Raw genomic sequence first — 16,823 nt, 5'->3', positions numbered from 1 at the left:
TGATTCCATTCCTTATGGTAGGTGGCGCTTACTTCATCTGCATCTTGCAGTCACACCTGGCTCTTTAGATGTGGCTGATTGCTCTTTAAGGGCCTCTGTCCACTAGTCCCTTGTTACTGTTTTCCCAGAAATAAATTGGAACTAGATGAATATTTCTTGGCCTTGAAGGCATTCCTACGTGTCTGTTAATCAAATTCACAGTGGTGATAGTATAGACAAATAACACTATGGCCATATCCTCTGTCTGAAAAGGAATCAATTAACTCCGTGTAACTCTGCAACTGGCAGTCCTGCTGTGAAAGAAAACCATTGCTCAGGAATGCTCCCGTCTTTCTCCCACACCAAGAAGATTGTTATTCAACGAATGGAAGGCTTAAGCAGACTTCTCCATTCCACTGAGAAGTGAGAGATTTACCAAGAGGTTCCCCGTTCAATATACGAGTACTGAGAATGTCCAGCCATTGACTCCTTTGCCATATATCAAATCACCAAGTGTAAATAGTTTGCTTCCTGAATAGGTGAGGTCTGGCTCATTTGAGACAGTTTGATATTGGAGTGATGAGGAACATTCCGCTTTGCCTTTCCCCTATCTCTTCTGAGACTGAAGGAGTCAGACAGCTACTATGCTGAGTCTGATTCATGGATATTCTATATCATCAGGTGTTGCATAAATGCTTTCCCCAGATGAGAGAATCTATCTTTTGAAGGAGCGATGTTATCGAGACCCCACTCTACTCTCACTTAACAAAAATACTTGGTCCTAAAGAATTAGCCTTAATCCAACTTGTCCTCTTTTTTTTTTTAGAGAGTTTATGATCCTTGATGGTTGCTAGGAAGTCTTCCTCTTGAACTCCGTACTAGAATAACTGTTATCATCCGTCTTAAACTGTGTCTCTGCCCTGTCACAGAATATCACCCTATTTGCTGTTTGTTTGATATGCCCTTCTTCGACTAGCAGTCAAATGAGCCATGCTGGGTGATGGCTGCAAGACCTGCTTAAGGCCACTGGGCTTACTTAAACAGAGAGTTTTTTCCCATTACTATTAATAATCTAATAATTTCTTATGAGATTAACTTGTTCCTGTGGGTCGAGTGCCTCATGGTCTCCGGGATCTCAACCTGGTTCTTACCAGACTGATCTTCAAACACTTTGAGCCTTTAACCTTTTTAGGTCTCGCCTGTCGATGCGCATGCGCATCGAGCAAGCGAGACTATGGGGGCTCATCGACTCTTTATCTAACTTGCAAGGAATCGTGGCGATTCCTTGCAGTGCCCGTGACTTTTAAGCTCAATGCGCATGCGCATTGAGCTTAAAAGCGCGTGCACATGGCCCCAGCCGCCTGCCTTGCCTACTCTCCCGCCCCCTCACTTCTTGATTGCACGGCCGCTAGGCCGTGCCTCCCCTACTCCTCCTACTCTCCTCCCGTCTGTTCCCGCACTCCTCCCACACCCCCGCTCCGCCCCCTCACTCTCTCTGCCCCCTCTAAAAAGAAATACAAAACAAGCGCTACCCGTTCTAACATTGAAGACTTTCTAAAAAAATATTATTATATATACGTTTCTGACTATTAATGCATGATAGAACGCAGATTGTTTACCCGCTCCGCCCCCTCCACTTCCCGCCGTGTCGCATTTCTCCTCCCCCCTCCCCTCTCTTCCCTCCGTCTTGTTCAATAGAGGTTGCCAGATAGCTTCATGGCTGCTAGTCAGTTTTTACATCTACAAACTCAAATATCAAGAATATTGCGATCAGCTGGTATCCCTTTTCCTCCAGAACATGCAGTCACTGGACGCATTGGCTGCAGTTAGGTTACCTTAAGGGCACGATTGCCGATGTCTAACATAGACGGCCAGCCATCTTGAGAAGCTATTTGAAAGATTGAGAAACACGGCTTGGCTAATTCAATTCCTTTCTTCATTAGTGATGTGTGTATGTGTATAGGCTACTTTTTATTTATTTTCGGGAGTATAGTTTTTTTTGTTGACAAGATTATGTATCTCGGAATACATCATAAAATGTTATTCCTGTCCAGCCACAATAGAGAACCGCATTATACATCTTCCGAGACTTTCTTTTACTTTTAGGTGGTTTTGAATCGGCCCCATTAAAACGGTTAGGTTTTTCACGTAGGCATAGACCGTCGCCATATTTGAGTAGATACGTTTGCCAGCAGTTGTCTAGCAAGTACTGTATGCCGTTTCTAGTGCTAAGGACGCTGCTCAGCACAAAGTGCATGTGTTCATTGTACTCTGAAATTGAAGCTTTTATAGAAAGGACGCGTAAGCGATTAAAGTCTGTTTCATTTGTTTAGCTTTTGCGGAGTTAAAAGCAAAGCACACTCAACAAAAACGGTCGCCTTGAATACAGTCGTTGGACGGGACCTCGATTGTGCTCTGTAGTTGCTCTGAAAAGACTGTTTTCTTTACGACTCCTATTTCCCACGTCTTTACCATCTCTGAGTCGCTTTATGCTTTTGTAGTTTCCTTTACAGATATTTACGTAAACACATCGCCCTCAAGCCAAATTACGATTTCTACACGTGTCTCCTCTTTGGCTGGCGCGCGCCCTGTCAAGTGGCCTCGTGTCCTAGACGCCTAAAGCCATGTCTGATTTTTTTAACCTCCAGAACTTTGCATGATGGGATGTTGAGTCCAGGCTTGCAAGTGTAAAAGCGAAACTGCAAGCGCCAAAATGCAGTTTGCGATCGTCTTGGAATCGGGACAGGCGTGACGGCGCAGCAGATGGCGCGGGGCCACTAGACAGTTGGGCATGCTGAATCTAGTGTGTCCGCTTCCCATGGAGGCTGCCATTATGCCTTTTCTATGGTGCTGTCGAGCCAGTCTCTCGCTTTCCTGCCTCACTGTGAGTTGGCCTGGCAACAGGGCAGGGAGGAATGCTAGGGCTTTTGTCGGAGTTGACACTTAGGCAGACTGCAGCAGGGTAAGCGTTTCATTACTTACACCTTATTCTTACTCCTTCATGAACAGGGTGGAATTGCGGGCTCAATATGAGCAGGGTCGGTTTACCTGGGCTGTGGGGGATGAGTGTGAATTATTTGCCAAGGTAGCCCGGCGGTTTTAAATGAGGAACCGCATCTTTATCAATAACACACCTTTTTCTTTCTGCACAAGCAAATTATTTGTCGCGCCGTCAAGCTATTTTTGCTTTTAACCCAAAATGCCTTATTTCCAGTGGGTTTTTTTGTGCGTATACTTTGCAGGGTCTCCGATTTAAAGCTATGGATTGTTATATTGGAATACTCTGGTGCGAGTTTACTTTTTCCCTTCAAGATAGGAAAGTCTGTACTCTGATGGAGCGCCTTGATGCAAGAGTCTGGAGAGGGACGTCATGCCCTGCTGCCACTACATTGTCTACACCGCTGAATGTGGCGCTGGGTTAGTTTGGGTGTATATTGTTTGCTTGGGATGCAAGGCTTCGCCTGAGCTGTTTCTGTTTGGGCCACAGTACAAGCAGGTCGCGTTGGACTCTGATGTGAATCACACAACTCCCAACATGCATTAGGAGTTGGGGATCGGGTATCATCATGTCTCTTCTCACCACCCTCTGGGTCTACATTAGCCAGTCAACTAGCCCTTTCAGCGTCATGTGACCAGCGCGCCCCATTCAGCTTTGCTGGTGTCGTATCACATGACCCAGGCATGGCCAGTCGTCAGGTTGCACCGCCCTTTGGTTCCCGAGCATGCTGTTTTCAGCCTTCTCCAACATTAACCAAATCGGCAGCGGCCTCCTCGACCGCCCACTCATTCCCGGCCATTCAGCTCAGCTGTTTACATTGCCAAATGTCTTCACAACATCTGCAGCAGCTCGGCTAAAAAAAAGCAGGAAAAATCCACAACACCCCCTTCGCCAACCAACTAAATACATCGCAACACCTGGCAAACCTTTTCAGCAAATTCTACTTGGCCGTCAGTCCGGCAGCCTCACCCTCACTCACCCTCACCCTCACTCACCCTCACCCTCACTCACCCTCACCCTCACTCACCCTCACTCACCCTCACCCTCACTCTCACTCACCCTCACCCTCACTCACCCTCACTCTCACTCACCCTCACTCTCACTCACCCTCACTCACCCTCAACCTCACTCACCCTCAACCCCTCACTTACCCTCACTCACCCTCACCCACCCTCACCCACCCTCACCCTCACTCACCCTCACTCACCCTCAACCCCTCACCCTCACACAGTGCAATAGGTCTCGGAGCATTTGAGTTAGAGCTTTTAGAAATGTTTATGGCTTTTTTTTTTAATTCTTTAGCATTGGCTACAGGAAACAAAAATGCTAAAGATTTACAAAAAAACCCATAAACAATTCTAAAAGCACTAACTCTAATGCTGCGAGACCTATTGCATTTCCAATGCTTGTTTGATATGAAGCTCCTTTCTTAGAATATGTCCTTTCAGGTGGTCATAAGTTGGACCAGGCATGTAAACGAGCACAGGCACTTGTGCTTCTGAACCATACAGTGCTCATTTTAGGCAAAGTTGTTCTAAAGCCACATGAGTCTTTTGTTCCCAAGATATTGATGGGCCTTAACTTGAAATAGGAGCTCTTTCTCCCCACTGTGTTTCATACACACTACCGTTTCTGCAGATCAGACACTACTTCACCTACATATCATTCCACTTTTTGCTTTATTTGGATAGAAACTCTTCTCTGCTGTCTACAGGACCAACTCTTAATGACTTTTGGTTCATTGATGTTAGCCAAGCTGCAGTTAGGCCATTATTGTCAGATGGATATATATAGCTTATTTCCCTGTGCTTAACTTAGCATGGGGCATATCCTTAATTCAATGGCCAGCCACTTAATTCAATGGCCAGCCCTCTTCAACACAGCTAAGGCATTTTCGCCCGTTGCCATGTATCTGTCAGCGAAATAAACAATACTGCAATGTTGGCTATCACATGCTTCTGCTGACACTCTTCTCTAAGGCTCTCTTGAATAGGGAGACATTTTTGGTGAGTTTGTTTTCCTGTAGAACAAAATCTTTTTTGGCAGGAACTTCTTAAAAAGTGGTTTGTCTAACCTGTCCTATGGTGTGAAATCCTCCTTTTCTGTTGTCAGTGCTGTAGATCCAGACAATCAGGAACGGCCAGCACAAGTGAGCTATGATGATGACTATCTATCCTAGCAATGGCTTGCGTACATTATGAACACCCTCCTGCTCAGCCTTCCGCTATGCCCCGGTACAGTGTATTGCTTTGGCTATTTTAAAGGAATGTAACTGGGTGGGCTGCGCCTACTCGGAGGAAGAGGGCGTGTCCACTTTCGATACTGGTGCTCGAATGAAAAGCAATAGAAGCAATTTCATGTTGCACCACTAGGTTGAGGATGCACATTAGAAATAAAGGGCTCATAATAAACGAAACTTTAAAATCTGTAAACTTTTGTTCATAAAATGAATGTTCAATTCAAATGTATTTTACATGTATTTTATATTGTCATGGTGATACTTTTATGAATATTATTATATCTGAAGAAAGAGTATTGATTGATTGATTGATTGGAGAATGTTCAATTCTCTCCTTAGTTCTCATGAAATTTCGCACTGATAAAGGAAGAGATCCCCGTCCTGATAATTATGGAGAGGATTCTGAGTTGCTGCTTCAGATTCGAAATGATGTGATGGATGCTCTTGGTGTCAGTCCAGATCTCATCCCAGAGGACTTCGCTGGGTAGGTGCTTTGTAAAATATTGTCATTCTGTTACTTAACATCTACTGTGTATTTTTTGTAGAAATAGAAGAGTACAACATTCATATGTAAATAATTATAAAAGAAAGTTGTCCAGCTACTCCTGTATTCATTTGACCAGAGTATTTGCTGTTGGGGACCTCAGTGACTTCTGTGAATCAGTGCCTCTTGAAAAAGAGTCTGTTTATCTTTGCACAAAGTGATGTATTGTTAAAAAGATAATTCCATGAATAACAGAACTTCTTCTCTGTAAAGCTTACTGCATCCGTTATTAGTTTAATATATTGGCATACTGCAAAAAATATATTTTTCATTGGTTACTATGATTGGCTGTGCTGCTGGTGTTTAGGACCACACCCTCTCTGCTCTCCTTGCAGCATCTTTTCGTCTATCTTCAGAAGACACTTTTAAATCTTAACCCACTACATTTGATGCTGACACAACAATGGAATTCCTTGTTTCTGTTGGTAAGAACTGATTGTATGCCATCTGGCCATATGCAGTTAGTTCACATACTATTATGTTGAATACTTTACTTTGGATGGCATTTAGTTCGGACCAATTAACACGTTGACTTTGTTAATATTACTTTCGTTTGTCTATTTTTTTACACATGCACACTCTAAAAAACATGCTACCCATATACACTGCTGTTGGGAATGGCGGTTTCTGCAGGGTCACCCCCAAACTTCTTGACTAATTCGTTTTTGCTGGCTTTAGGACTCTGGGCACTTTACTCCTGCTAACCAGTGCCAACGTGCATGTACTTGTTATATCGCTATAACTTATAACTTAACATCATAACTAATAAAGTAACTTAAGAACCTACAGTTCCAGCTTCTTTCTGATTACTTCAGTACTCTCTACTTAAAATAAGTTACCAATGGCTTATCCACAATTGGCCTATTTAATTTACCTATGAGGCCCTTATAAAGTGCACCCAGGTGCCCTGGGCTTGTAAATGAAGTGCTACCAGAGGTCCCGAAGCACTGATTTTGCCACCCACTTAAGGTGATCTCCAAACCAGGCTGCATAGCCTGTGTGCGCAGTTTAAACTGCCATTTCGACCTGGCAAGTTAACCTTCTTGCCAGGCCCAAACCTTCCTTTTTTAGGTCTCGCCTGTCGATGCGCATGCGCATCGAGCAAGCAAGACTATGGGGGCTTATCCACTCTTTGTCCAACTTGCAAGGAATCGTGGCGATTCCTTGCAGTGCCCGTGACTTTTAAGCTCAATGCGCATGCGCATTGAGCTTAAAAGCGCGTGCACATGCCCCCAGCCGCCTGCCTTGCCTACTCTCCCGCCCCCTCACTTCTTGATTGCACGGCCGCTAGGCCGTGCCTCCCCTACTCTCCCCCTCCTACTCTCCTCCCCTCGCCGTCTGTTCCCGCACTCCTCCCACACCCCCGCTCCGCCCCCTCCCCTGCCTGCCGCGTCGCATTTGTCGAAACAGGTGAGTCTATGTCTGTGACAGGAGGAGCCACGTCGTCTGTGTGTCTTTGTACCCACAGGTGTCCAGAAGTTTGGCCATGTTGTTTTTATGTCCTCGGAACCAAGGCCTGCTTCGATTCAGAGATGCTCGATCCCAAGTGTTTCTTCGGAGCCAATGCGGGGTTAAAGTTTGTTTGGTAGCTTTCGGTGCCGATGTGCTTGTTGGTGCTGACTTGTGCTGGAGCCATCCTCCTGATGTGGCCTTGTCGCCGGATCGAGCACATTCTTGTCCCTTTTCAGCTCCAAGGAATGCTTGTGTTGTCGACCTGAGCCTGAGGGCTGTGACGTACCGTGGCACGGTGGGGAAAGTGTTTGCAAGATTTTCTTGGCACGTGATAACAGTACTCACGGTATGTGGAGTCGTATTTGTCCTCGTTCCCAACAGAGGAATAAGTGGCGGCGATGTGGGACCCTCGATGTTTATCAGAGTGTTTATCACCTGAAGCGACATCGTGGGGGTTGGTGATGACCACCTCACCACCTGGGTGTGCACTGGCCTCGAATTCTTCTTCGCTATCTTGCGAGAACTCCGCCTTGGCTGCCAGCTTCATGGTGGGAGCCAAACATTGATTCTTTCGGGAACGAAGCGTCTTTTTGTTTTTAAACAATACGCAGGCTGCGCACTAGTCATCTTTCTACTCTAGCGCGAAGTACAAATTACACGCTTTGTGATTGCCAGTGTGTGTTACTTGGCCCCACACCAAGGTCTCAAAAATTGGAGGTACCCCTGTTGCTTGCGACAGGTGGGGGAACTGAACACTAGAGAATGAGTAGAAGCCCTGTCTTAGTAGTTCTTAATCCAAATATCCTCATCAATAGAAAAAGAGGATTAAATACTTAAGGAACTTATGCAAAAAAATTACTCAAATGGTAACTACAGCAGGACAATATCAAGTAGACAAGTGGACAAAGTGAATGTAAACTAATAACAGTGATTAAACAAAAAAAATTGTTTGTATTCCAAACATAAAATTTATTTCCTCCCGAACGGGTTACAATCTAAAACATGGTTAAAAATCAATGCATACAGGCCACCCAAGAGTGGTCAATTATTGCAAAATTATACATAAAAACAATCCTAACTACACAAGTGAACACAGTCGACGCAGCGTTTCGGTGTTTTTCTGTCTTCACACCTTCTTCAGGACGTTCACACAATAGAATTGATGTCTAAGAAATCAAAAACAACAAAATAATAATTAACTACTTGTCTACCCTACTATATAACTTGTACTCCTGCTATCCTTCTATAGACAATATTCTTTTCGCCATTGAGTATATATAGACATTTTATCAGCAATCAGGGATTTACTTGCCCCTTTTAGGCTGCTTGTTCATTAAGGTGGAATTGATCGAAGTGACCCATGGTTACTCTTGGGTATATTAAGTATACTCCAGGGCCCCTTCACTCTATTATCCCCTAGCTAGCATCCTCAGATTTTTAAGGAGGGGATGTGTGAATATTATCTTAGTACCTGTTGAAAGAGTGGGATGAATCTATGTATTCACATCATTCGGCAGACAATCTGTTCTTGGCGTATTTGTACTCGCGTCAAACTGTGTGCCAAAAATTAATAAAAAAGTTTAACACAATTCTGATTATTTTATTATTACAATATGATCACAGTTATTAATACATTGGGTTACCTTTTTGTTTAAAAAGTCAGAAATTCAAGGTGCCCGGAGGAGCCACCGAAGTTGATTGGGTTAAAAACCTGGATGGATCAAAATATCTTAGATTTAATCATGGGCTACCTGCGATTCCGTCTGTATGTATATTAATATGTCCATATTTTTACTAACCTGTTTTTGATTCAGGCTGCCTCTGATAATTTCGCGGCTTTTGATAATTTGTCAGATGTGACGATTCTTCTTATGGTTCAAAAGGCCAGTATGTGCCTCTTGGAAAAACAGCCGGAGGGGGCGATGTTACTATCACATTGTTGTATTTTTTCTTGAGGATATTATTATCAAAAATTGAGATTTTATTAAACAACCTATTTTTTTGGACATATGTACTGATATCACCTTGTTCAAGAAGAATTTCTTGTCACGACTGGTCCTTTTCTTGGAGCTTACTAATATGGTGCGCTCTAATAAACTGCTCTCTCTTATATGATATATTGGTATTTAGTGAAACTAACAGTGTCCATATATTCTGCTCGAAGTACTACCAGTAACCGGCATGTCGCTTTTGATTACATAAAACAACAGGTATGGCTTTGGACCGAGGGTCCCAGAATATGAGCAGTTAGTTAATACTTGTACTGATATCTCGTTTTCCTCATGCCCAGTCTGGATTAACTCTCTAGGCACGAGTGGGTGTTTACACATACTGTGTATATATTCTAAGCTGCATTATAATCATATATAATTAGGCGGCTCGAGGCACTTGCATTATCTTTTCATGCAGCATTGGAATACAATCTATCCTTATTTATGCGCACTGAGTATTCTCTCAAAGAATACTGTCTATGTTAACTTTAATAAAGTCTATCTAGATTAGTGCACTTTAAATACTATCTATACTGACGCCCGGCGGTGAGGTTTCTGCCTACCTTAATGGATGCAATCGGCCTCCCTGCTCCTCCGTGCTTCAGCGTTTCGGGAATTCTCCGTGATGATGTAGAATCTAGTTGTGTTGGTCGCCGATGGCGTTTTTATGTCGACGCTGCCTAAAATGACCCGGAAGTCCTAATGGCGAACCGTCGATTGGGTTTATCCGCTCTTATTAGTTATTATTTTCACAATCGTTTGCTGTATGTTCTCCATCTAGCGATTGTGGTGTAAGATATAATTAGTATTACGTTTTAATCTGACGCGGGAGTAAAAACTTATCGGGTGACCCGGAAGTGCAAAGTTTTTAATGATATCGTCTATGTAAAACTGACTACTAGTCGCAATTGTACCACAACTATTGTTCTATATTATAGGACCCGCGATTTTATATATTATGGGAGTTGGTTGGGCGATGTAATTTTTATATTAAAGAGGAAATAAGTTGTAAACACGAACCGTGGCGGCCATTTTAGATTGGGAAGTATCTTATGTCTGAGAAATTATTGCTAAACTCATAGTCCCTATCCACATAGGGGTACTGCGGATCTAACAACTCTAGGTAGTTACCATTTGAGTAATTTTTTTGCATAAGTTCCTTAAGTATTTAATCCTCTTTTTCTATTGATGAGGATATTTGGATTAAGAACTACTAAGACAGGGCTTCTACCCACACCAAGGTCACCATCGGAAAGGGGCTTTCTTCGTATCCATCACACGGAGGCAGGCATTCAACAGAAGTGTATGTTATTCGCCGGGTACTCACTTCCCAGCATCTTGGATTCATTGGGCGTGGTTTAACGATCTCCGGTTGATTTTTCTGTACCGTAGGCCACATAGGTGTCAAATCTTCAAGAACTCTGATGCAGTTCCTCCGAGCCTTAAGGCAGAATGAAAAAAACTTTCTAACAAAGGAGTTGTTGAACATGCACAATACTTCGAGGGGGAGGAAAGACTATGCACGACATCCATCAAAGAAATTTCTCGAGGAAAAACTACTTGCAGAGTCCAGGCCCAACACTAGATGACAGGAGTATCTGCAGCCAACACATGCTACAAATTTATATTTTATCTTAATTTCTTGAGCTCATCTGATCAAATCAAAACGTGTACAAATGAAAATAGATGGAACTGCGATCTGTGTGTTCTTTCTGCCACGTCTCCTTGATTCACATTCTGCAATATTGGTGGTCTTCGAGGACTGTGCGGTCTCTGCAGCATTTTGACTCTTTGATTTCGCACTTTTTCTTTCTTTTCGAACAACGTCTACGAACTGTGTAGTATTTTGCTGCATTAACAATTCATACAGTTTAAATTTTGCCCAGGTGCTCAGAAATTGATGGAAAGCAGCCATTCGTTTTTTTCAAATACAGGAAATTAATTTTAGGGAGGAAATTAACGAGACCGTAGCAAAAGGCTGTGACAAAAATGTTTTACTTTTTGAATATAGAGTATTTTGCCATAAATGTTACAGTTAAAGTCCGTTATAAACTCCACTTCAGGGGCAACATCAGCGAACCCTACTTCCTCCGTGCATACGGCCGGTCAGTACTGAATAAAGAGAAGGACTGTCGGGGGGGGGGGGAGGGGAGGGGGTGTAAGGCGCGCAGGCGCAATCCTAGTCTCCATTCCTGATCCAAAATGGCGGCCGCTGTCACTTCTCATTCGCTGCTTTACCGCCAGGCTGATTTGGAAGCCGCTCTTCTCGAAGTTACAGCTTCGGCAGATCGAAACGACCTAGTCCTGCAGTACGTAAGAGAGGCGGACAGCCGTCGCCAAGAGCTTCTGGTACCGGAATTCACAGAAGGTGGGTTAACGGGTAGTGGGTGTGACCGTATATAGTCACTTCCTGTTATAGACATAAAAGATGTACTAGACGTCATTTGTAACTCCTGCCATGAAATTGCTTTTCAAAGGAAACACCCTATGTTCTTTAAGCTCCCGAGAGGTAATAAAGTAATTCTACCATACAACTTATTACGTTTTCCAGACGTAAATAGGAATAGCTACTAACTTCTTTATGTACTGATAGTCTTATGGTTGGCATTTTTAGGTCTCACCCTCAACCCCTCACCCTCACTCACCCTCACCCTCACTCACCCTCAACCACTCACCCTCACTCACCCTCAACCCCTCACCCTCACCCTCACTCACCCTCACTCACCCTCACTCACCCTCACTCACCCTCACCCACCCTCACCCTCACCCACTCTCAACACCTCATCCTCACTCACCCTCACCCTCACTCACCCTCAACCCCTCACCCTCACTCACCCTCACCCACCCTCACCCTCAACCCCTCACCCTCAATCCCTCACCCTCACTCACCCTCACTCACTCTCATCCCCTCACCCTCACCCTCACTCACCCTCAACCCCTCACCCTCACTCACCCTCAACCCCTCACCCTCACTCACCCTCACTCACCCTCACCCACCCTCACCCTCGCTCACCCTCAACACCTCACCCTCACTCACCCTCACTCACCCTCACTCACCCTCACTCACCCTCACTCACCCTCACTCACCCTCACTCACCCTCACTCACCCTCACCCACCCTCACTCACCCTCAACCCCTCACCCACCCTCACTCACCCTCAACCCCTCACCCTCACTCACCCTCACTCAGCGCAACCACAGCATCTTCACTAAATATATTTAATAAACTTTAAGCTATTGGCAATATAAAATAAAATCCATTTTATTTACGTATTAATTATTAATTTTTTTTAAAGCCATTGATTTTTTTATATCAATACATATAAGTCACATATAAGTCCTGTTAATACAAAACATGTTGCTTTACAAATGCTAGAGGTGTCACATTTACAAAAATTATAACTATTGGCTTTGTAAAGAAGAAAGCTATTAATTTAGCTATTTAGAAAAAACAACACATAAATAAAAAACAAAAAAATAAATAACACCTATAGCTCAAACTTTACTACTGCGAGACCTATTGCATTTCCAATGCTTGTTATTATATGTAAGTCACGCCTAAGGTAAGCCCTGAGCAGACCTAAGGCAGGGTGCAGTGTATTTAAAAAGTAGGACATGTACTTTTAAGTTTTACATATCCTGGTAGGGAAATACTCTTTAATTAGTTTTTCACTACTGCAAGGCCTATCTCTACCATAGGTTAACTTGGAGGCTGCCTTATAACCTTTTATAAGTGGAGTTTCTCATTGGGACAAGATAGGAAAATCAAATTTGGGGTCTCAGGACTCACAATTTAAAAACACAACTCATGGTGAAGTTGATTTTTAAATTGCAGTTCTGAAAATGCCACTTTTAGAAAGTTGGTATTTTCTTACTTAAACCATTTGGTGTCTTTTGCCTGTCCCAGAAATACACGCCAGTGGTGGGTGACAGCTGGCTTCCTACATTCCCTCTAGACAGCCACACAGAAGGCAGAGTAGGTGTGACTGAGAAACCATCTGCATGCTGATGGTCATCCTGAGGAAGGATGAGAGGGAGGATCTGACACTTGAACTGAATAGAACTGTGCCTATCCCCACACAGAGGATTGCATACCCACTGTAGTGAGTTGGGGGCCACGGCAGGAAAGGTAGGCCATTGTGCACTTCAAAGCATCTCTGTGAAGTCTCCCTACTTCAAAGACCAAATTATAAGTACTGGACTTCTGACACCATGATTTAAGAACATTGCTAGAACTAAGGCCATTCTGCCAGGAAGAAGAGCTGCTGTGTTGTAGGATTTACTAGGCCTGCTCTCTACATCCTCGAACCCAAGTTTCTTCAAGGGCTTGCTTCCTGTTTTGAAGTCCCCGGGCCTGCAAAGGCTTCCTTCAACTCTGATTCAGCTACTGGACTCTGTCAACTGTGAGTCCTGCACTGGCAAACTGTGCCAGTGCAGTCCTGGGCTTTTAAAGGGAGTTCTGCAGCTTCTTTTCTACAAAAATCGACTCAATGACGACATTGTGCCAATCGGAACTGATGCAGTGCCCTACGACGCCGACGCAGCTCCAATTCGAGTACTTCCCTGTGCAGCTCTATGACAGTGCTGGACCTGACTGCAAGGTTCAACTCCAATACAGCGCCTGCATCTGAAGGATTCGATGACGATGTGGGAACAGACTGTGGGGGATCGACATCAACGCAGCACCTCCATCGTAAGGGGTTCGGCAATAATGCAGGACCGGACTATGAGACTCAAAGACGATGCATCGCCTGCATCGGGTGGATTGACGACGCAGGTCCCAACTTTGAGGCTCGACACCAACACATCTGTGCATGAATTGGAACCGATTCATCGAGTCTTCATCCCCAAATTTGATCCTGGGATGGGGCGTCCATCTTGGAGAGGTGGCGATCAGAGGGCTCTGGCCTCCAATGAAATCTAAAGTCCGCAACAACTTATTGGAGTCCCAAGCGATCCGGCTAACATTGAAAGCCTTTATGCCCTCCATCATGGGAAGGCTAGTGCAGGTGTTCACTAATAACACCAATGCCATGTGGTACTGCAACAAACAGGGCGAGGTGGGGTCATGAACCCTTTGTCAAGAGGCCCTGCACCTCTGGACATGGCTGGAACATCAGGGCATATCCCTGGTAGTTCAACACCTGCCGGGCTCTCTGAACGCCAGGGTGGACAAACTCAGCCAAGGGTGCCTAGCGGATCACGAATGGCGTCTCCATCCAGAGACGGTGCAAGTCCTGTTTCAGCAGTGGGGAAAGCCTTGCTTAGATTTGTTCGCCACCTCCAAGAATGGGCAATGTTAGCAGTTTTGCACGCTGAAGTTTCCAAGGTGACTCGCTTGGAGACGCTTTTTGTCTCAAGTGGAGCTCAGGCCTTCTGTGCGCCTCTCCGCCCATACCACTCCTGCCCAGAGTTTTCAAGAAGATCCGGAACGACCAGGCCAAGCTCATCCTTGTGGCTCCAGACTGGGCTTGGAGAGTTTGGTATCCTGAACTGTTGAGCATGGCCATCGGAACTTCGATCAGGCTGTATCTTCGGGAGTATCTCCTGTCGCAGTAGCAGGGGAGGGTTCTCCAAGTGAACCTGTCACCGCTCTGTCTTCATGCGTGGAGATTGAGTAACATTTGACAGCTTTCGACCTTCTGCCCGAAGTCTGTAATGCCATCTTGTCGTCCAGGCGTCCCTCCACCAAGACGGTATACGCCTGCCGTTGGGGGAAGTTTGTGGCATGGTGTGCAAGAAAACACTCCCCCTTCCTGCCCCCCTTTCTTGGGTCCTTCTCTTTATTCTGTCCCTTACCCAGCAGGACTCTGTCTTGGGCACAATAAAAGGCTATCTTTCTGCCATCTCTGCATTTCTATAATTGCCATATCAGCCATACCTGTTCAAATCCCCTATTGTAAATGGGTATTTGGAAAGTCTCCAACACATTTTCCCACTATGACCCTTCATCATGCTTCAGTGGGACCTAAATGTAGTACTCCTCTTTCTGATGTCCGCTCCTTTCGAGCCACTGCACAACTGTTATCTCAGGCTCCTTACAATCAATACAGCCTTTTTAGTGCTCATAACCTCTGTCCGGAGAGCCAGTGAGCTCCAGGTTATGTCATTGAAGCCATGGTATCTCAATATCTTCCCTGACAAGCTGGTCCTTCGCACTAGAGAGCTACGTTCCGAAGGTGGTCACTTTTCTTTTTATGCAGGCCAATCCATCACTCTGCCTACCTTAGTCGCTCCGCTGCATCCCTCTAAGGAAGAAGAGCGACTCTAATAACCCAAAAAGAGCATTGATCATTAACTTGAGCGCACAAAAGAGTTCCCGGGTGGATGACCAACTCGATGAACAAGTTACTTACCTTCGGCGACACCTTATCTGGTAGAGACTCTATCTAGCCACAGATTACTTACCGACCCACCCATCCTCCCCGCTCTGCAAACTGATTTCTAGGGACAGGACTGTTCCCCTTTCAGGGCCGTAGTTTCACACACCAGCAGTTACTGTTCTTCTTAGCACCTCACTCCTTACTTGGAAAATCTCGTAAAGAAACTGTTGGCAGCGCACTGTGGTGGTGCCTATGTAAGCATTGTGTACATCGCTTACGACGCGGTTGACTCCACGCGGAGTCGAACGACACCATTTACTAGTGTGCAGGCGTTCTGCTCACAAGAAATTTCCGGATAAAGTCTGATACCTTGATAATTCTAAGGTTAGGAATCTGCAGCTAGATAGGGTCTCTACCAGATATGGCATTGCCTAAAGTAAGTAACTTGTTCTTCTTGCACACTGGCACCCAACATTATCTAGAATCACTTATTTTCCTCATATTTCTGTAAGAGAAAGTTCAGGCATGTTGTGAGGATCCACAAATATCCTATCACCCAGAGTTTCAGTGTTTCTCCTGATAAAAACTGTACACCACTTGTGTGGTTGGTCCTAACGCCCAGAAACAGCAGACCCTCAAAGGCAACACGGATATATTTTCATTGATATCTATTTTAGCGGTGTGGATAGCTGTAGTATTTGGGCCCGGGCTCGAATGCCACCCAGAGAAATTTACCAAACCTAGACATTTCTGAAAGATAGATAACAAGAAATGTCCAGAGTGGTGTAACATATGAGGTTCCTACAAAATTATCATACCCAGAATACTCTGCTTATCTCTAACTTTGAATAAATAAGCTCATGCATTTTCCTCCTGTTTCTAGGATGGGAAATTTCGGTGACCACCCGTCTAGATATTTTTGTACTTTTTGGTGTGCTAAGGATTCATTTTGCCAGATAGATTCTACGAGGTTGTCATTGAATTAAAGACCTAAATATTGAAGGAACGTGGATTGCCAGGCTAAGCTTGACTTTCCAAGAACCTCTTTGGTACCAATAATATTCAATGAGTGGGCCTCGGATTAATATTTGCGTGTAGCCCAAAACAGCAGCATATTCCTCCATTTTAACCATAAGTTCAGGGATGGCAATGTCCTCGCATTCTCTTGCAATAAGAATGTCATCAGCGTACACTGCAGTTTTGAAACATCTACCATTGATGTTTATGACTATGGAGTTCTTGTGATCATTGAGTGGTACTAGAAGTGGTTTGATGGCTAGGAAGAAAAGGGATGGGGA

General features: G+C 44.5%; 1 protein-coding gene across 1 annotated transcript in view; it reads left to right on the top strand.

Annotated features, from left to right (window-relative positions):
• The window catches only part of SAE1 (SUMO1 activating enzyme subunit 1), a 372,093-nt gene that overhangs the window by 290,846 nt on the left and 64,424 nt on the right, over positions 1-16,823 (top strand). The window contains exon 7 of the mRNA XM_086938482.1: positions 5,556-5,700. Within this exon, the coding sequence (XP_086794608.1) occupies positions 5,556-5,700 (145 nt within the window). The remainder of the gene's footprint in view (positions 1-5,555; positions 5,701-16,823) is intronic.

This window comes from Lissotriton vulgaris, chromosome 9 (genome assembly GCF_964263255.1).
Source record: "Lissotriton vulgaris chromosome 9, aLisVul1.2, whole genome shotgun sequence".
In the NCBI taxonomy this organism is placed as follows: Eukaryota; Metazoa; Chordata; class Amphibia; order Caudata; family Salamandridae; genus Lissotriton; species Lissotriton vulgaris.
Note: the sequence above shows the minus strand (reverse complement) of the source record. Positions and strands in the feature narration are given on the sequence as shown.